At 61.6% G+C, this 20,805-nt stretch overlaps 1 protein-coding gene across 2 annotated transcripts in view; it reads right to left on the bottom strand.

Annotated features, from left to right (window-relative positions):
• LAMA5 (laminin subunit alpha 5) overlaps window positions 1–20,805 on the bottom strand; it is a 50,569-nt gene extending 29,764 nt beyond the window's left edge. For both annotated transcript variants that reach the window (XM_081561098.1, XM_081561097.1), the window contains exons 1-11: window positions 20,444–20,805; window positions 15,825–15,977; window positions 7,153–7,270; window positions 6,248–6,366; window positions 5,992–6,162; window positions 5,676–5,773; window positions 2,170–2,285; window positions 1,696–1,814; window positions 1,499–1,589; window positions 1,147–1,281; window positions 903–965 (exon numbers count right to left, since the gene is read on the bottom strand). In XM_081561098.1, the coding sequence (XP_081417224.1) occupies window positions 903–965; window positions 1,147–1,281; window positions 1,499–1,589; window positions 1,696–1,814; window positions 2,170–2,285; window positions 5,676–5,773; window positions 5,992–6,162; window positions 6,248–6,366; window positions 7,153–7,270; window positions 15,825–15,977; window positions 20,444–20,722 (1,462 nt within the window). In that variant the 5' untranslated portion in view covers window positions 20,723–20,805. The remainder of the gene's footprint in view (window positions 1–902; window positions 966–1,146; window positions 1,282–1,498; window positions 1,590–1,695; window positions 1,815–2,169; window positions 2,286–5,675; window positions 5,774–5,991; window positions 6,163–6,247; window positions 6,367–7,152; window positions 7,271–15,824; window positions 15,978–20,443) is intronic.

Here is a 20,805-nt window from a genome sequence, read left to right as displayed (position 1 = left end):
TTTTTTTTTTATTTGTGGTCAGCTCATTAGGCACTGTCTTATTGAGCTTTTTCACGTTTCCAATTTGCTTCAAATGCTGAACAATTGTAGAATGGTCAGCACTGAGTTAGTTGGCAACTTCTCATGTAGTTGTAAGAGGATCAGCTTCGATGATTCTCTTAGTTGTTGTCAACTTCCGATGGCTGGTCACTGCACTCATCTTCAAAGCTCTTGTCTCCTTTGCAAAACTTCTTGAACCACCACTGCACTGTATGTTCATTAGCAGTTCCTGGGCCAAATGCGTTGCTGATGTTGCAAATTGTCTCTGCTGCTTTACAACCCATTTTGAACTCGAATAAGAAAATTGCTGAAATTTGATTTTTGCCTAATATCATTTCCCTAATCTAAAATAAATATAAAATAAACTGGGGTTGCAAAGAGTCGGACATGACTGAGCGACTTTCACTTTCACAAACAGCAAGTAATAAGTCATTAGGGCTTCCCTGGGGGCTCAGACGGTAAAGAAACTGCCTGTAATGCAGGAGACCCAAATTCAATTCCTGGGTCAGGAAGATTCTCTGGAGAAGGAAATGGCAGCCCACTCTGGTATTCTTGCCTAGAAAAATCCCATGGACAGAGGAGCATGGTGGGCTACAGTCCATGGGGTAACCAAGAGTTGGACGTGACCGAGCGACTAACACTTTCAACTTTCAATAAGCCGTTAGCAAAAAGAACATAAAGTAAGAAATGTGCATTAAAATGACGCGTCACATAACCACATTTAAAAATGTATTCCAATATCTAACAGCAAAGGTCAACAATGCAAAACCACAATACTTTTGCACCCCCATCTCTGCGGGCTCCCTCTGCCCCACCACTCCAGTGGGGCCTAGGACAGGATGGGGATCTTGAGGGACACTTACTCACGATATGTCCGGCAGGCAACACCTGCTCCCCGGTGTCATTGTGGGAGGAGGAAGGCACCGCTGAGGGAGGGGACAGCATGTGTCAGCGAGGTGGGTAAGTACCTGGCTGCCAGGGTCCCCCGCATCACCAGAGGTACAGGCATGATGCAAGGGCTCTCCCCCCTCCCCACTGGCTCCAGCCCAGTATCGGGGGATACTCAGGTGCCTGCCCACTCCCCACCACCCCCAGCTAAGCCCTCACGGTAACAGTGTGGGAAGTCAGTGAAGCCTTCAGCACATGCGTCGCATCGCGCCCCTGTGAAGTTTGGCCAGCAGTAGCAGCGGCCAGTCAGGTCCTCACACGTCCCGTCTGTGAAGTCCAACTCACAGTTGCAGCCTAAGTGGGCGTGAGAAGTCAGGGGACCCCAAGCCCAGAGCTCTCAGGCCTCCAAGGAGGGTCAGCATCTGCCCCCGCCCCGACCTGGGATGTGGGATGAGAGCCAAGGCCTCCCAGATAGCTGCAAAAGCCTCAGGAACCCCCATCTGAGCACACCCTGCTCCTGAACACCCTGGGGACACCCCCATCCCAACCACACCCAGTCACCCCCACTTACGGCGGCAGGCGTGGGGTGAGTCGAGTGGGTGGTCTGGGGAGCGGTAGAAGCCGGGCAGACACCGCTCACAGTTGATGCCCGTGGTGTGATGCTGCGATGAGACAGGGCCCTGAGTCCAGGAACACACTGCCCCCAGCCTTGTGCGGACCCTGCCCACCTGAGACCCGCACCACAGACCTGGTGACAGCCCCACCCACCTGGCAGTCGATGCACACGCCCCCGCCCTGGTAGACCTGGTCCTGATTCTGGCTGGCATTGCGCTGATCCACCTCTGGGTCGTAGTAGCAGTCATGGGCGTGGCCATGGCAGTTGCAGGCTGGAGAGCAAGGGGCTCAGCTGTGGGCAGGCCTCCATGACCCCGCCTGACTGGGACCCCTGGGCATGTCCCATAAACCACAGGTGACCCCAGACTCAGGTGATGGAATGTGCCATGTTGCCTGAGTGTGCCAACAGCACTCCTCCGAGCATGTATAAGCATGTGTGAACATGTATGAATGCTGTGAGGACATGTGCACATGCACATGTGTGCAAACATGTGTGTGTACATGAGTATTAAGAATGTGATGTGAGTACAAGAGTACATTGTGTGGGTATGAGTACATTTGAGCACGTGTGAGCATGTGTAGTAGTGCATGTGTGAACACCGTGCAGGCATGTGGAGGGGCACTCACACTGGCATTCGTTGGCACTGTCTGTGGTTGCTGGCCTCCATGGCTGCTGGTTGAAGCCGGGGCAGCAGCGGTCACAGGAGCCCCCACACGTGTTGTGTTGGCAGGCACACTGAAGCCTGTAGGAGACACACGGGCACAGAAAGGGCTCAGACCCACCAGGGACCCAGAGGGACTGGAGAAAGGCAGTGGCTGCGTAGGGACTTCATGGAGGATGGGAGCTGGAGCAGAGTATGGCATGGTCAGTGCAGGCGGCCCCTGACCACAGGTGCGCCTGAGCCCTGGGCCCCTCAGGTTCCAGCTATACCCTCCCCATCACATCCAGGACCCAGGGCAAGTTTGCAGCTTTCCTGGGTCAACTCTGAGGTCTGGGTCTTGCTCAGCCGGCAGCCCTGGGCTCAGCCAGACGCCCCTATTACCCAGGGCTCCTCCCCAGGGGCAAGTGGCCAAGAACTGCTTCCTCTTCCAGCTGGGGGTGGACTCCAGTCAGAGGGCTGGAATCCAGCCTACTGTCCTGGAGAGCAGCTCCTGTTGGCTCAGTGGGCAGGGGGACAGCTGGCTGCAGCTGAGGACTGAGCACAGAACCACCCTTCCCCTTGGCACACACCTCCACAACTCAGTCAGGGGTGGGCAGGAAGCACAGCCCCACCCCAGGGCCGTGTGCTCCTCAGTCCTAGACCAGTACCACAGTGCTTGCAAGTCCTGAGCCGGCCCCAGGAGCCAGTACAAGAAGGAGAGACCAAGAGCTCCAAACCCACTTGAGCCCCTCCGTTCCTGCACAAGGGGCTACAGAGCCTGGAGAGGCATCACTGCTGCTCCTTGGCATCCAGGGGGGGACCAGGAATAACCTGCCACAGAGAGGCCATCATAGGAAGCCCCAAGGATCCTCAACCAAGGCCCTGTGGCTGGTGTTTGATTTTTCAAGAATCTACACTGTCAGTGTACCCCTTAACCAAGAAATTAACACAAAGATTAGGGCATCTGTCAAAAGTCTTTGGAAAATCACGCTGGAGGGATTCTTCCCAATCTAGGGCACATGGTCACGTGGTGAAGCCCTATTGAAAACCTGCACAGAAACAACCCAGTGGGGTCACTCGATGCAACCAACAGCAGGGCCGCACCCAAGGAACTTCACTTCATGGAGCAATCAGGTGGAAACCATAAAAAGAGAGTGTTTAAAGATTATAACCCAGAAGACAGTGAAATGACATTTCTCAAGTGTTGAAAGAAATAGCCATCAACCAGGAATTCTACAGCCGGCTAAACTATCGCCAAAGAAGACTTCCCTGGCGATTCAATGGTTGGCAGTCCGCCTGCCAAAGCAGGGGACACGGGTTCAATCCCTGGTCCGCAAGAACACATGCTGTGGAGCAACTAAGCCTGCACAGCAACTGCTAAGCCCATGTGCTGTAGAGCCTGTGCTCTGGAACAAGAGAAGCCACCACAATGAGAAGCCCAAGTAGCACAATTAAGAACAGACCCCACTTTCTACAACTAGAGAGAGCTCCCAAGAAGCAACAAAGACCCAGTGCAGCCAAAAATAAAATCCTTTAAAACAAAAAAGAATCTTAAAAAATAAATAAATAAATAAATAAAAAGACCCCGGAGAGCTCCCTCATCCCTCCCACACTACAAGGACACAGCTGGAAGACAGTCACCTATGAACTAGAAAGGGGGCCTCAGTTGCCTCCAGAACCGTGAGGAATAAGTCTCCAGCCTCTGGCATTCTGTCAGCCTGAATAGACTAAGACACAACAGAAACAAAACACGTGCCTTCCAAACCCAAGGGTGGGGAAGAGTGACTGGGGGCTGGGCACAGACTGGGCAGGTAGTCGGCACTCAGAACGATGGTGGTAGAGAGGACAGAGAGGATGCAGGTGGGGATGGAGGTGATGGTGGTAGAGGCTGAGGGGCAGAGAAGAGCAGCTGGTAGGGCAGAGCCCTCGTGGAAGAGGCAGAAAAGGCAGGAGACACAACACAGGGAGGACATAACAGGCTGATGCTGCAGGGCATGGGTGTGCGAGGGGTGTTGGCACTTGTGGTTCTGGGGGAGATACCCCACTCGCCCTGCGGGGTGAGCAGAGTTCTGTTTATGCCCAGGTGCAAGTGAGTCAGGGTGGATGCCGACGCCCTCCTGGCAGGCACGGGCAGGCCTGCCTCTCCTCTGGGGCTGATCTGGCCGCCCAGCTGGCGCCCTAAACAACCATCATGAGTCCCACTTGGCACTTAATTTCCCGAAGCAACCAGCTGCACCTGGGTTCAGCACTTGAAGTTGTGGGCAGGAATCCTCGCCCAGGGCCACACTGAGGCTGCATGGGCCACACGGCTCCTGGGGGCCTGCACCAGTGTGATCGCACCCCTCCCCCTGCAGACCCATCAGTCACACCTGAGGAGGTCTAGGGTTCACCTCTTGGTGTTTTTTGACTATGAGAACAGGGGTGAGCTTCTGCACTGTCTGGGCTTTATCCACCTCCCTATCAACTAGGATGTGGACATAGCAATAAACCCCAGAATTGGGGGGGCTGCACAATTTCGAGGCGAGGGAAGCAGCAGGAGGAGGTGGCCGGCAGGGTGTGGGGGCTGCAGGAGCCTGGCCTCAGACTCCTTTGGCAGGCTCTGCTGCCTCTTTCAGCACTGCCTGTCTAGCCCTGGACCTGCTTTAACACCCCAGAGCCCTCAGCCCTGCCAGGAGCTCTGCACTGGGCACAGGCCTCCCGTTCCCTGCCTGCCCAGAACAGGGGCTGCTGGGGTTGGGCGGGAAGCCCACCTGTGCCTCTGGAGCAGGAACACAGCCCAGCATGTGTTAACTCCACACACAGCTGCTGATGGATGGGAGGGAAGAGGGGAGGGAAAAAGAGGGAGAGAGGAGTGAACACATGGACGAATCCACTGCCGAGCCAGGAGGAGAGCTGGCCTAGTGCCAGGCTCCAGCTGATAATTTAGCTGAGTGCTCACTGCTGATTTCATGGCACTGGAGCCACTTAGGCACATAGCACCAGTGGCAGCTTGTTAAAGACGCAGGTTCCTGAGCCCTGCCTTACGGGCTGAGCTCAGAGCCTCCGCTGACCATGTCAGATGGAGGTCTCTGGGCTGCTCCCTGTCCTGAGCCTCAGCCCCTGCCTGTGTTGAGGATGGAGATTGGGGTGGGGAGGCAGAGAGTGTATAATCTGTGTCCTCAAGGAAGGTGGGAGAGCTCCCCCCACCTCAGAGGGCAGGAACGTGCAGCCTCAGGCAGTTACCTCCCTCAGACTCCCCTGCACCACTGGGGTTTCCGCCAGAGGGGCAGCTGGGTCACAGGTCCAGGTAAGGCTCCACCTCTGCGGGCAGCAGGGCAGAGAGGCCCAAGCCAGACACTAGGCCTTGCCCTTCCACCTCACTGTGCACATGGGGAAACTGAGGCCACAGGAAAATGAGGGGCGAGGGACCAGTGTAGGGGCGATGAAACCAGGCCTCCTCTCCCTCAGGTTGAGCACGAGATGGAGGGATGAGCAGGGAGCTGCAGGTCTCACCTGAAGGGGTCTGTGGGGTCTTGGGCGTCACAGACATCCGCATGCCCGTGGCAGACACAGCGGCCGCCGATGCTGATGTCCTTGATGCTGTAATAGTACTGTGTAGGGCCCGCAACGTAAGCGCGTGGCCTCCCACTCCTGCCGAGTCCAGGTGGCCCTGCCTCACCAACCCCTAGCCCCCGTGGCCCCACCCACAGCAGCCCCAGTCCCACGGGGCCCCGCCCACAGCAGCCCCAGCCCCCGTGGACCCGCCCACAGCAGCCCAGCCCCAGTGGACCCGCCCACACCTGCCCCGCAGCCCCGCCCGCCCGCTTACCCGGCGGGTAACCGTGGGGTCCCGCAGCGCCTTTCCCATGAGGTGGCCCAGCAGCGTGTTGGTGCGCAGGAAGCGCAGGCGGATGTTGGTGGCTTTGGTGAAGTCACGCAGCAGCGGCGAATAGGAGAAGTTCATAGCACCTGGGCGGCCGTTCACCAGGGACACCACGATCTGAGGATGGACGCGGATCAGGCGGGGGCATGATGCCAGCACTGACCGCCAGGCCGCATGCCCCGTGCCGTCCCGCCTGGCCCACCTCGCCGTTCTCCAGGGGCACGATCCGCGAGTACTCGGTGCTGCAGATGACGTCGTCGTCCTGAGTGATGCGCTCCAGCGTCCGCGGTCCGAACCGTTCCAGGCAGTCCCTCTTGGAGGCTGCAGGAATGCCGAGGGTGAGCGCGCGCGGGCGCTCCGGGGAAGCCCTCGAGGGAGGCAGTGCCCTGCTGCCGAGCGCACGCCCTGTCTTCTCGGGGCCCAGCCAGGAAGAAGCATCAACCGGAATGCAAGATCACGGCCCACCCTCGGGGTTTTGTTGAACAGAGCGTGGAGCACATCGCAGCTTCCTCCAGAGGGCGCGCCAGGACCCAGGGTGCCCCTGCCCGGAGGCTCTGAACTTGCCCACCCTTGGCGAGCTGACCGGCCAGGCCTTTGCCACTCTCTCTGCAGAGTGTCTCCTTGCGTGTCCCTCCCCAGTCCCACCCTTGGGGCACCCATCCTGACTGTCCCTCACAGGGCTGCCCTGCCCTCACTCTTGGGTTTTGGAGCTTGAGGAGGACACAAGTTCCAGGACCACCCAATTGAAGCCGCATGGACATGATTGGTCAGGGTGGCACGTGGCAGGGCCAACCAGTGAGCAGGGGCGCAGGGCTCCCATGCTCTCCTGATGGGGCAGCTAAGTTGGTGGCCTTTGCCACCTCGGGAGTTGCTGGAGCATAAGGCCAGTCCACGGCGAGCTAGGAGATGGACCCAGCAGTGCCATGTCAGGGATGCAAGGCCCTGAACCCCCACCTGCCTTCAGGAATATGCACCCCACAGCCCAGCCCACCTAGAAGCTGGGCATGAGGGCAGGCCTGGTATCCAGAGGCCTTGAGAGCACAGCACTGGCAGCTCACCCACCCAGGGTATCCCCCCCTGGCCAGCCCCTCATGCCGGGAGACTCACATGCAAAGTACTGCCAGGGCTGGTAGGTGTGGCCAAAGTCCGTGGACCGCTCCAGCACCCAGAGGTCTGGCCGAGGGGAATTGGCAAACTTGATGAGCACGTAGGCCACATGGAAAACCTGCCGGATGGTGGGTGAACACCCCTGAGACCTCTTCCATGCCACGTGGGGCCCCCAAACACCTGGAGGGCCGCCCCTACTCTGTGAGGTGAGGTTCAGGGGATATCTGTGGGCTTGCCCTTGGGGGCCAGAAACACCCAGGTAAGAGGGCCAGCTGGCTCAGGGAGCAGCCCCTCGGCTTGCGGGCCAGCCCAGGGCCACTGAGACCTGCACTGGGGACACAGAGATGACTAGCAGAACCCAGCATTTCTGGAGGGCTCCCCTCTTGGGCCTGAGGGTGCCTTAGGGCTCAGACGCACCCCCTCCCCAGCCCCACCCCAGCTGAGGCTGCACACAAGCCTGATGGAGGCTGGAGTCAGACAGGGCCCACACACAGGCAGCCTGTCTACAGGGCCCAGGCAGTGGGGCTGGGCAAAGTGATGGCAGAAGCTCATCTCACTGTCCCCAGAGCTCTGGTGGCTGGCCTGGGAAGGTGGCCAGATGATGTACCAAGCTCCCAGGAGCCTGGCCTCCTTGCACAGCAGGCAGATGAACCCCTGCCCGGGATGGGAGACCCTGTCACAGTCATCCTGGTCACCCCATCATCCTCAGAGTCAACTCAGGACCTGCCCATCTCACCTACTGACAGGCCACAGGGGCAGGCAGCAAGGACCCACCAGGGCCCAGCTTCTGCCTGCCACTGGCACGAGGCCCAGAGAGGGGAGACAAACAAACACAGGCCCTCCCAAAGCTGGGCCAGGGAGACCCTGCCAACCCAGGAGTCAGAAGTTGGAGCTCTGCTGGGCCCAGCTGTTGGGGCAGCACCTGGCTAGGGAGATGGGGAGGCTGTTCGTCCAGAGGCACCCAGAATCCCCCAAGGTCCTGCCAGGTGACCCAGGCTGATCTCTGCTGTTCCATCTCTGGGTCTCAATCTGACTTCACAGCCTTGTCTCTCTCCTCCGGGCCAGAGGTCGGCATCCCTGGATGTCCCCCTGTCCCGTGCCCCAGACCTCAGCTTAGAGGGCCAAGGACCCCTTCTCCTCCCCACCTCCTCCCCAAAGCCAAAGATGAGGCGCCATTTTCTGAGCTGCTCTCTATGTGCGAAGTCTGGGCTCCAAGGAGACCTGAGCAGGGCCGGTGGAGAACCCGGTGCCCAGTCTGTACATGGGGAGAGCTGAGGCCCTAGATGTAGGGCAGAGACACAGCTAGTGAGCACCCCACCCCTCGGGGCCCTCAGTCACACCCCATACCAGACCTGCTCACAGGTGGGCTCTGAACTGCTCACCAGCCTCAAGGGCAACGTCGCACCTCAGGCCACTCACTGTCCCCTCAGCAAGGCCCTGCCCAGCCCAGGGGAACAGGCCCCTTCCAGTGTCCACTGCTCTGGAACCAGCTGGTCTGTCAGACAGCCAGGCCCCAAGCCTAGGGACAGAGCAGGGGTCCCCTCCAGGGCTGCCCAATGCCCACAGTCACCCTCTCCCCTGGTCAGCCTGAAGCTGCTGTGGTAACCCCCCGAGGGACAGTGAGGGGACCACGGACCCCTCATGGCCCAGCCCTCAGGAGACCAGGCCGCCTAGAATCCAGGCATGGGGGGTGGGGCAGGAGGCGGGGGTTGTGAGGTCCCAGGACCCTGAGACACACCCATTCCTAACCCTGCCCTTCCGGGAAGGCCTGGCTTTTGCAGGGAAAGGCCTTTCCCGGGGCGTGTGTGTGGTGGGGGTGAGGGCCTATTCACCCATTGCCAGGCCTTGAGGTCATCATCTTCCACTTGGCCCTGCCAGTCAGGGGAAGGGCTCAAGCCTCTGGGGGTACAGACCCTACACTTGGCAGGCACCTTGGCCAACCCCTCAGGCATTCCAGGAAGCCCAGGGGACCGCAAACGGCCCCTGTGCCAGGAGGGGTCTTCGTGAGGAAGGGGGACACAGCAGGATGGGGGCCTCAGTGTGCACTGGACACGGACATAGGCTGTTTTGGGGGCGGCAGCATGGCTGCCACATAAGGCCCCCAGAGAGATTAAAGCCTCGCTCCGAGCCCCGTGGGGCCCACCCCCGCCTTTCCCTGAGCGAGGCCACCAGGCTGCACCCTCCATGGCCAGCTTGGTCCCTCCCCCAGGTCGGCGGGCCGCACACATTTTTCCCAGCTGAGAGAACTTGCACAAATATTGACTCGAAGATGCTAATCAGGCAGGACAGAGGCAGCATGAAAACTATCCCCCCCCAAAAGGCCCAGCCCTCTGAGTGCGCTCCAAGGAAGACCCCTGCCTTCTGTCCATCTGTCCACCTGGTTGTCTCACTGTCACAGCAGGCTGGAAGGATAGGAAGGCATACGTTCAGCTCTCCCATCTGTCCTCGATCTGGCTCAGGGAGCCGCACAGCCGCCCCTGGCATGACCCGGAGCGAGTGCAGACCCCTGGCCTCCCTGGACACGGCCCGCCCCCCCCACGCCGTCCCCACCCGCTCCACTCTGCTCAGCTGCCAGCTCCCCTGACCTTTCCCGCTGCTACAGAGCTCTGCGCAAAAGGAAAAAAGTCTTTTAAAGCAAAAGCCAAACAAAAGCCTCCTGAGTTATTTTTAAAAATCTGGCTATTCTGGGGCAGGCACGTCTCCAGGACAGCAGCCAGACCCGCCTCTCGGCCACGGCTCCCCCCACCCAGCCTGACCTCGGAGGGCCGGGCTCACCAGGAGGGGGTCTGCCCTGTGACCGCTGCCTGGAGCGGGTGACGGAGTCTGGAGAGCCTGGGTGCGTCCCAGGCCTCAGTGGCTAGATGGTCCAGGGAGGGCAGCGGGTAGTGGGACAAACACAGCAGAGGTCAGAGGCGAGGGATCAGAGTGCAAGACCTGAAGAAAGGGTGTGAAGGCTCGGAGAGTCTCCAAAGAGAAGAGGCCACCTGTTCCTGCAGGTGAGCAGAGGTCACCCAGAGCCACACCAGAGGCAGAGATTGGGGGGTGGGGAGGGCAAACAGGGGATGGGCTGGAGTCAGAAGACACAGGGAGAGCTAGAGAGGAAGCTGCTGCTGCAGACCACCAGGGGGTCTCCATAGCCCCAGGGACGGGTGTGCAGGAGGGGACAGCAGGCAGGAAGCCTCCTGGACTCAGGCACCCATGTACCAAGGACAGGGCTGATGCTGGAGCCTCTAGGAGCACAAGGTCATCAGGGCCAGCACACTCCACCTCTGCCCCGAGCCAGGCCATGTGCCCCTGTTCTGGGGAGGGAGGACCCTGCCCCCACCGGCTGGGCAGCCAGCATGAATCACCAGGCAGCCAGTGACTCAGCCTGATCCCGCAGGAAGCAGGGCCCCATGCTGATTCCCAGGGATGGGCCAGGGTCCCAGCCGGGCCGGGTGGGGCAGGAAGCCCCTCCTAGACCAGGCGTCCGGACCAGCTCCCCCTTTGTTCCCAGGGGCACCCAGACCTCCTGGACCACCACCCCGGACTGTTGGACTGGCCTCAGGGCCCTCGGTACTGAATCTAGTTGAGCTAGCACCCCAGGTTTGCCCTCTCCCTGGAGACCCCATCTGGAAACCTTGATAAACATAAACGCCACAGCGGGAGGTGGGGGGTGGGGTGGCCTAGTGAGCATGTCAACTCAGGCCCCCAGCTGGGTAAATAAGAATGGCCATCCACACAACGGGGAGCTGAAAACAGGCCACACATGGCTGCCACTCCAGGAGTGGAAAAGCCACTGCTGGAAAGAAAAATAAAACGTGGACACATAGAGAGGGCAGGCAGAGGCCCCAGGAACCCTGACTCTGTGGAGCCAGGTGCTCAACATACAGGTGTGTAGAGGGGAGCAAGTAGGGGGATTTTCAGCAATCGGGCGATCTGACAGCTCTATAGGAGCTCACCAACTAGAGCAAAGGGCAAACACCTGTGTGGCACAGCACCTCAATGGAGCTGGGCTTGGGGGGGAGTTCAGACACCCCCAACTACCCATATCCTATCTTGGGTCCCCTGCCTTGAAGGGGGGGTTTCAGCCCCTCCCCCCCCACCAGAGCTCCTGTTTCTGTCCCACACCCCCTGCAGCCTGGCCCAGGTCAGGCCAGATGGCCAGCCTTGGGCCATAGGAAGTGGAGTTTATCCCAAGAGGACCCCAACACCCAAACAGTTTATAGACTTCAGTGTGAGCTATGTCACTGGAAGCCAATGCCACAGCATTTGTTTAAAAACAGAAGAAAGGAGCCTGGGGGGCTCAGTATGAGGAGACTGGAGTGTTGCTGCATGCCATGATGGCAGGGGGAGAATGGCAGCAGAGGTGGAGGACAAATGGCCCCCAGTTCCAGCCCCCGGTGGCCCCCCTGGCCCTGCATCCTCCAAGCCAAAGGAGGAGCTGAGGCAGGGTCTCCCGGCTCCCACAAGGAGAGAAGGGACCCCTGCTGGCCTGAGGACTCACCCTGGGGAGGCTGTCCCAGACCCCCATGCTCTCACCTCCCCCAGGGAGCCCATCCCAAGGGGCTGTGTCCCCCCCACCTGTAACCAGAGCCTGGCCGGTGTCAGCCATACTTCCAGCCACTTCCCTTGAGCAACCCCACTGACCCTCCTGGGGCGCTGCCCACATGGCTGAGAGCCCAGCTGGTCCTGGCCAGCCAGACCAGTGACCGTGACCTCATAACCCAGCAGGCCAGCGGGCACGCCGGGACCAGGCTGCCTGCCCAGGGAGCCCTAGACTGACCAGCTCAGAAGGGGTACAGCCCGGGACCAGGGTGGGGAGTGTAGAGCTGCATGAGGGGTCCTGACCACAAAACAGCCAGCATGTCTAAGGCCCTTGTGAGCAGCAAGGCCCAGGCACGTGCTCACAGCCCACATCCAAAGGAGGGCCCGAGGCATAGAAGGCCTGGCCTCTCCTCCACTCTGGGGCTCCAACCCCCCTGTGGTGGGGGTGGGGGGTCAGCTGGTGCCCTCCCTGCCTCCCCACTGTCCCTCAGGGAGGGCAGACCCCTCACCCTGGCATTTTCAGTCCCCCAACCTACACTTTTGGCCTCCCACCCAAACCCCCAGCCTACACCCCACTGCCAGCCCAGACACCCCCTCCACTGTACCCCTCACCTGGTCTCCAGTCTCCTCCCCTCCAGGCCTGGCCTTTCAGGGCTGGGACAAAGGGCTGCCCCACTCAGGGCACAAGCAGAGAACACAGCCCACAGCTGGGAGGGGACCTCTGTTCCTCACCTGTGTCTGCATCTGAGGAGTGAGGGCTGAGCCCACAGGTGGGAGCTGCTGGGGAGAGGCCCTCCCCCACGGCTGGGCCACCAGGGGGCGTCTGGAGAGGGAGGGGACTCCCTCCAGAACCAGCCCTTACTCACCCTGCCCAGCTCCCTAAGACTCCCTGGGAACACAGAAAGTGAGGCTCAGAACAGGGAGCCTGAGGTAGGCAAGAGGCGCAGGGGAGACAGGAGACAGCAAGAACCCACTGGCCCCTGGAGGAGCCCCAGGCAGGCCACTGCTGGGACTCGGGACAGTGCCCCCTCAGTCTCCAGCCATAGAGACCCCCTTTGAGGCTGGCATCCCACAGGCTCAGCCCCATAGCCTGTTCTCTCAGGTCTGGGGTCCTGGCCAAGGTCAGCAGGGTAGGAGTGAGGGCCAGGCCCTCACTCCTGGGGCCTTGGTTTCTCCATCTGCAAAATGGGGAGAATAGAGTGCAGTGACCCCTGCCCGATCCTGGGGAAGGTCAGAGGCGATGAGGAGGAGACAAGGAGAAGGCTCCTCCAGGTCCCAGGACAGACGGATGCTACAGGCACCAGGCCCCACAAGCCGCAGCTCCACCCCTGGGGTGAGGAGGAGGAGGAGCTGCCAGCAGTCCTCCCTGGCCTCCGGGGGCAGGAAGTCCTACTGATGCCCAGGGCCAGCTGCCCCGCCCCTACCCGCTTTCCTGGGGCATCCGCTTCACATCCCAGAACAAAGGCCCCTGGCAGCCGTCACAGGCGGAGGGCCCAGCCTCACTGCCCACTCACCGCCTCCCGACAGAAGACCCAGCCCCACCCCAGGGGGACCTGCGCCCCAAAGGAAGGCCCAGCCCCCAAGCCAGGGAACCCCCAGGCCCCTCCCACTGGCCTCTTCCCCTGCACAGCCAGTGTGCTCGGAGGGTCCTTCCGGGGGACACCCTCAGTCTGGTTGTAGGCCGGCTGTTCCCATGACCAGATTGGGGGTAGATCCCAGGGTCGCTGTGAGGGTGCCTCCAAAACACCTTCCCCCAGCACTCCAGCCTGTGCCCCCTCCATCCTTCAGAGCCCCCATTTACTACTCCCTTGGGCCTCTCTGCCCATGTGGGACCTGGTCTCTGTCCCCAACCCCCATGGGCAGGGCACCCCAAAGGGACCCAGTCATCATGCAGTGACTTGGGGAGGAAGGGGCAATGAGCTCCTTTTCCTAAAGGGAAAGTGGTAAACATGGGAGTCACCTCTGGAAATCCAGTGGCTCAGAAACATGCCCAGGAAAGGGTACTCTCTTGCCACGGAGCTGGACACTGGATGCTTCCACTCCACCCAACTCCAAAGCACACAGCTGGGCACGTCCTAGGCTCCCCTGCCCCCACCCCAACCAAGGCTGGCATCCCCTTAACCAAGATAGGGGCTTTCATAAGTCATAAAGAGAAGGAAAAAGGGAGGGGTGGGGACATGAGAAGAGGAAAGGGTTGGCGGGTGGATGGATATTAGGTGGGTGGGCTAGTGGGTGCGTGGGTAGATGGATGAGTAGGAGAGTGGGTGGGTAGATGGATGGGTGGGAGGGTGGCAAAATGCGAGGATGGGGGAGAAAGAGAGGAAGAGCAGTGGGCAGGTGGGAGAGTCGATCACCCCACAAGCAGGGCTGGAAACGGTCGCTTTCCCATTTGTGTCATTTTACATTTGGGGAAACCGAGTCTTGGTGGGCAAGACGCACACAGAATGAAACCCTGGTCCCAGCGCAGGCCCAGTCTGCAGGGCAAGTGTCCCGCCTACCTCTGCATCTCTGTCTCACACAGATGGACACCAAGGCGCAGGTGGCCACAGAGGCGGGGCGGGGATGGGGTTGTGTTAGCACTGTCCGAGCTCCCCTTTGGTCCCATCCACTGCACCTCGGGAGGGCACTGTGTCCACCTGCTTCAGGAGGCCAGACCACTGTGTGCCCAGAGAGCACCCCTGCCCTGCCCCAGCCTGGCCAGGCTTGTCCACAGAGGAGGAGGGGCGAGAAGGACCCAGCGGCTCGGCACAAGCTCCCCTGCTGACCCCAGGGCAGGGGCAGAGTCCACGTCCCCCTCTCCCTCCCCGGCACCCACTCTAGGGCAGTGCCAGAGACAGGGGAACCCTGGGGCACATAGGGTCACTGAGGTCCCTCTCATGCTCCTGGCGGAAGGGAAGAGAGCACAGGCATGGTGAAGGCCCAGTGAGCTGAAGGGCAGTGGGCCTGGCGCCCCCCAGACTTGGGCCAGGCAGCGCTGGCAGCCCAGGGGCCTCCTGTAGGGCCTGGGAAGGGAGCCCCTCCCAGGGCCTAAGAGCTAACCTCACCCCCCAACCCCCCTGGAACTCCCAGGCCACTTACTGGGACTCAAACCCATTCCCCTCACTACCCCCTGCCCACCAGGCCTCCAGGTGGGGGCAGGAGGCAACCAACACTGCTCCCTAAACCCGCCTGCAGGGCCTACCGCCCACCCAGCCAGGCTCCCAAGAGATGCGTCCCCACCTCTCCTGGGATGCCCTCAAGCTGATAGCAGGATGGAGGCCCAGCGAGGAGCAGAGACCCACCAGGTCACGCACCAGGATGGTGGCTAAGCAGGCCTGGACTCAGGCCCCTGGGCTCATGGTCCAGTGCTCCTTCCCCAGTCCCTGTGACCAGGGAAGGGGTGAGCGTGGGGTCGAGCAGGATCAACCCTGAGCCCGACGCCCAGACAGGCCCAGAGCTGGCTGCTTCTGGGCTCGGCCTCATCGACCGGCCACCCCTGCCCTGCTCCACCCAAGGAGGCGATGGGACTGCTGGCCCATTTCACAGGCCAGGATTCCAAGGCCAGACACCCAACAATGTCATGTGGGGAGTGGGACACAGCCTGTGAGTCTGAATCAGCCCAGATCCACCAAAGGGGGAAACGCCTGACACTCTCCTGCCCGCCTGGCTGGGAGTAAGGGGGGCACACCTAACCCTTGGGTGGCCACGCAGCACAGGTATCCTAGGAATGTCCACTTCCGCTGGCCTGTGCATTCCTGCAGTCCCTCCCACTCCCCAGCGGGCCTGGCTCCCTGCAGAGGAATTCCTCTGAGTAAACACCAGGGCGCCTGGCCAGGGGCACAGGGCCCACAGCCTTTCAGCCCCACCTCCGTGTCAGCCCCCCAGCGCCCCTCACCCTAATTCTCCATGTGACCTCTGGGAAGCCCCCTATCTGGCCTCCCGCCTCGCTGTGAACCATGAGGATGCTGAGAAAACAATGGAAGGTGCCCCCTGCCACGCCTGTGTCCGTGCTGAGCCTGCCACCAGCAGCCCGTCCGTGCCCGGTCCAGCCCGGCCTCCCAGCCCATTCTAGGTGGAAACCCCACCTTCCAGCCCATGCCCCAACTGGAGCCCTTCGGCCAGAGACACAGGGTGGGGCTGCGGCAGAAACGGAACAGGGACTGTACCTGGCCCAGGTCCAGGGTGACGTTGACCTCGTTGTACTCCAGGCCCCGGGACAGTGGTGGGCTCTGCCACCAGCGCTCCGTGCCATCAATGGCGTTGCTCACGGGGTGAGCCCTGTTGCTGCTGGCAGCCGTGCAGATGTCGCAGTACTGGCCCTGTGGGGGAGAGGTGGTCAGATGGCTGAGGAGCGCTGGGACTTCTTGCCTCTCCGGTCACTCCCACCTCTGCCCACATGGCCCACCCCTAGCCTGCAGAACCTTGTCTGCCGTTCATTCATTCACTTGGCAAACACACACTGAGTGCCAATGCGGCTCATGTGAGAGACGATCACACCTGCCATAGAGGAACCAGGAGAGCAGGTGGGGGAGGGGCACCTAGTGCAGGAGGGGAAATCACGGTAGGCCTCCCTGAAGAGGTGGCATCTGAGGCCTACACCCTAAGAGAGGGTGTGCTCCAGGCAGAAGGGCTGGCTGTGCAAAGGCCCTGGGGCAGGAAGAGCAAACTAGGAGTAAGCAGCAAGAAGGCCAGTGTAACTGGAGCTGAATGGCAAAGGGTTGGCTAAGGGGCAAGCCGCATGTCCTTCCCCCCCCCCAAAAAAACTGGCCACTGCAGGGGGCTTCAGAAGGGCTGGCACAGGAGGGGGCCCAGTGGAGATCTCAAGAGGTAGGAAGGTGGGGCTACAGTCAGAAGGCCCAAGCCCAGTGTGTGCCCCTCCCCACCTCTACCAGCCCATCCCTCAAACTTCCCTGCCAGGCTCTCACCCACAGCCATGGAGCAGGGTCTCCAGGGAGGCGGCCTGCGGGGAGGCCCCAAAGGGCAGGCACGTGGGCAGCCGGCAGATGAGGCTAGGACCTGCTGGCTCTGCCATTTCCGAGCTCTGGGACCCAGCCAGATCCCAGCAGCGGCTGAGCCTCACTGCCCTGTCTGAAGAGTGGGCGTAATGCTGGCACCTGCTGCGGCCACTGCAGGATTAATGGATCCCATGCGGGGCCTGGCAGCTGCTTCTGTCACGGTCCAGCCACCTGCCAGGGCTCTGTCCTCTGGCGGGGGACGCAGAGGCTCCCAGCGCCATCTCAGCCTGCTGTCCCCATGGGGCAGGAGCAGGTGCTGGAAGCCCAGGCTGGGGTAGGGGGCAGCGCTGGGCCCTGGCTGCTGGCCCAGTGGAGGCCCAACCCCCCAGCCCAGAGGAAACCAGACCTGCTGTCCCTTCACACACAAAGGCGGCCCTCGGAGACTTGGCACTGATTGAGGCCCAGAGAGGCCGCGTCTGGGAAATGTGGCCGCTCCACCCCTCCCAGCCTCCCAGGGGGCCAGACCTCCTCCTAGGATTTGGGAGCGTGGGAGATGCCCTGTCCTCACTCCCAGGCTTGGCAGCCAGAGAGCCGCCAGCCTCCACCCATGCAAGGTGCACCTCTGCCTCCCCTGGACACACCTGCTCCCGGCTTCCACTGTGTGCCCAGGACAGCGAGACCAAGAGGCAGCAGCCCCGGGCGCCAAGCCACCAAGCAACAGGACCCCATGTGTTGGGTGCTCGGGGAGATCCCCCCCTACCCTCTCCCTACGGCCCCGGCACCCTGATTTCTCGTCCTCCAGCTCAGCTGTCACTCCTCAGCAGAGCCCCATTGCACAGGACCACCCAAGAAGCTGACCTGACACCCACCTCCCCCACCACTCTGCTTTATTTATTCTGTCACATGAGGCTGTTGGTGATTCTCCATTTACTGCCTCCCTGGGCAGAGGGGGCAAGGGGGGGTACACCTGCCTTGTTTTCATATCTATTTTATTTATTTATCTGGCTATGCCAGGTCTTACTTGTGGCACACTGTATCTTTTTATTGTAGCATGTGGGATCTAGTTCCCTGATCAGGGATCAAACTCAAGCTCCCTACATTGGGAGCAGAAAGTTTTAGCCTCTAGACCATGAGGGAAGTCCCCCTGCCTTGCTCTTAACTGCATCCCTGAGGCCATAACCCAGAGCTGCCACACAGAAGGGCAGGAGCAATGGAGGACACCCAGAAGAGGGGCACTATCTGTACAAGCTGTATCACCAGCTCAGATGGAGGAACCTGGGCTCCAGGTCCCAGACTGTGAGAGCCCCAGAGGGGGGACTCAGAGAGGATCATGGGAAACACTGAGCACATGTGTGCGAGCTGTCTGGGACCTGGTGGGGCTCTCAGAGGAGGTGGGTAGGGCCATCTGGCTAGGGTGGTGGGCCTTCCAAAGAAGACTGCCTTGGTCAAGGGAGACAACGGAAGTGTCTGCTCAGGTCCACCCAGAGAGTCGGGGCCACAGCAGGGCCGCCTGACGTAGGCGGACAGTGGATGGAGCCGGGGGTGGAGGGGTGGGGAAACGAGGTTCCCTCCGCCCCTCCGCTGCAGAGGGTCCTGCTGGGAACAGAGCGAGGAAGCAAGGAGCAGTGATAAGGACTTCCCCTCCCAGTGAGTCACCATGCTGGCAGCTGAGCCCCCAACTTCCCCTGCAGCGCTGAGGCCAGCTCAGAATTTCTCACGTGCCCACCTGAAGTCACAGGGCCAGATCCCCAAGTTACCCTCTGCCTGCCCCAGCTGCCCACAGGACTGCCTTGCCCCGATGTACAGCAGGGCTCATCCTGTGCCCTGGGTGGCATGCCCCCAGCCAGCTTCTGCCCATTTCCCCCAGCGGACCCCAGGAACTGCTGGACTGTAGCCGTGGACCACGCGACCCTCCTGACCCACCCATAAAATTGGGCTCTTGGGATGGAGAGGTGGGCCAGATCACTCAGCTCCAGACAGTGCTTGCAGGCAAGGCCCTTCACCAACCCAATAAGAGGGCAGGGCAGTGAGCAGACCTCGTCCTCCAAGAGGACAGGGAAGCAGGTCCAGTGACTCAACCAAGGCTGGCCATCAGTGTTTCTGGCCATGCTGGCAGCCTCCAAACAGGGGTGCCATGGTTGAGCCTCTGCACAGGGGTGCCATAGCTGAGCGCTGCAGACTTTTAAAGTGAGGCTTCAGCCCTAACCTGCTAGACTGAGAGCACAGGACTCAAGTTTTGCTCCGAGCCCTTGCCTGCAATGCCACGGCCTTGGCCACTTGCCAAGTGGTCACTGTGTAACGGACCGCCTCCCAGGCCCCTCAGGCAGGCCAAGCTCACAGCTTCAGGTGAAGTGGCTCTCGTGATGTACCCATTTTATAGATGAGGAGCCTGAGGCTGGGATGCGGGAAGCCACACAGCTAAGGAGAGGGCCTTGGGCCACAGGCCACCAGCTCCTGGGCTGCTCATTTAAACGCTGTGAGGAGGTAATAAGCAGCCCTCCCTCAATGGCCTGGGCAGGCAGCACAGGTGGGCAGGGGTGAGGTGGCCTGGAGCCTGCGCTGATTAGCTGTGGAATCCCAGCTGACCATCTGGGGGTGGGGGGTGGGGCACTTAGCCAGGCCATCTGGGTAGCTTTGGAGCCCCCCACAAGCTCCTCCTTTTGACCTGGCCCCTCTGATGTCACCCAGAGACACTAAGGGCCCAGGGTAGGGGTCCAGATGGCCCCACTCACCCTAGCCAGATCCTGGTCTGCTTTGGGGCTTTACAGGCCTCAGTTTCCCCACCTGGGCTTGGGGAAACCTGGAGTTGAGACCTCCCCCTCAGCTGGGCAGAGCTTTCAGAAGAGCATGAGTCCAGAAAGGTGTGTCCAGGAGCCCGAGGGAGGTGACACTCTGTCCCAGACAACACTGCCGCACCAGGGCCGCCTTTCACTTCTACCCACCCACACAGTGGTGGGGGGGCAAGGGGAGTGGGCAGGCAGGCCCTGTAAAGGGGCCCCAGCAGTACCTCCCTCATTCATCACCCCCATCATGGCTCCTCCCCTCCCCCGTCTCTCCTACCAGGAAGGTGGCAGCAAGTCCCTGGAGGCTGAGGCTCAGGTTACAACAGCCTTGGGGCCCCCAGACTCTCCCTAAGGTAGGGCAGGGATGGGAGGATGGGCCCAGCATGGGGTGCCAGGGAACCTCCGGAGCAGGCCCTACCCCGCCCCCAGGCAGAGAGGTGCCCCTGATTGCAGCTCCGAGCTATCATCCCCAGTTAAAAACCCCTCCGTCTGTCCCCCTCCCACCTCGAGGGTCCTACCGACTCCCTAGAAACCCCGGCGGGGACAGCTTCAACCCTCCAGCCGGAGTTAGCACTCCCTGTGTCTGGCCCTTCCGCCCCCAACCCTGGCCCATCCCGTCGCCAGCAGGTTCCAGCCTGTCCCGGAGGAAGGCGGAGCGGTCGGCCCCTTCCCCACAGGCAGCCGGCCACGGAGGCCAAGTCCCGCCCTCGCCGGGATCCCGGGACTCGGGGCCGCCGGGGACCAGGCACCAGCCCCTCCCGTCCAGCTCGTCACCGCTGCCGAACTCGACCGGTGCCGGCCGCGCCCGGGTCGGTTGCGTGCCGCCTTCCCGGCGGGAAGCGCACTTCTCTGGCTGAACCCGAAGGGCCGAGCTGGGGTCCCTTCCGTCTCCCGAAATGCAGAACTGGGGCGCCGGGACGGGCGCCGGCGGCCGCGGTGCGTACCTGGGCTCTTCGCCGAGTCGGGGTGGAATTCCGGAGTGCGAGCCCAGTGCTCGCCCCGCGCAGGCGTCCCCACACCCCCGCCCGGCCTTCGGCCCTAGCTCACCTGGATGGTCTGGTTGGGGTCCCCGCCGGCCACGGGGCCCCCCACCAACTTGCAGTAGAGGTCCTCGGTGGGGCGCGGGGCGCCGCGCGCAGGGGCCTCCTCGCCGCAGGTGGCCGAGGCGGCGATTCGGGCGCCCTCCGCCAGGTTGAAGTAGGGCGGGTGCAGGCTGAAGCCACCGCCCGCCGCCCGCGCCCGCGCCGCGCCCAGCAGCGCCAGTCCGGCCAGCAGCAGCGGCACGGGGCCCCGGGGACCGCGGGGCCGCGCGCCCGGCTTCGCCATCTTCCAGCTCGGGGACTGCGGGCGAGGCGGGAGCCCGGCGGGTCTGCGGCGCCCGGCCGGGCTCCGCTCGCTCCGCCCGCGGA

Source organism: Giraffa tippelskirchi, chromosome 13, assembly GCF_054371585.1.
Source record: "Giraffa tippelskirchi isolate mGirTip1 chromosome 13, T2T-mGirTip1v1.2.pri, whole genome shotgun sequence".
Classification (NCBI taxonomy): Eukaryota; Metazoa; Chordata; class Mammalia; order Artiodactyla; family Giraffidae; genus Giraffa; species Giraffa tippelskirchi.
This window is presented reverse-complemented; position numbering and strand designations above follow the sequence as displayed.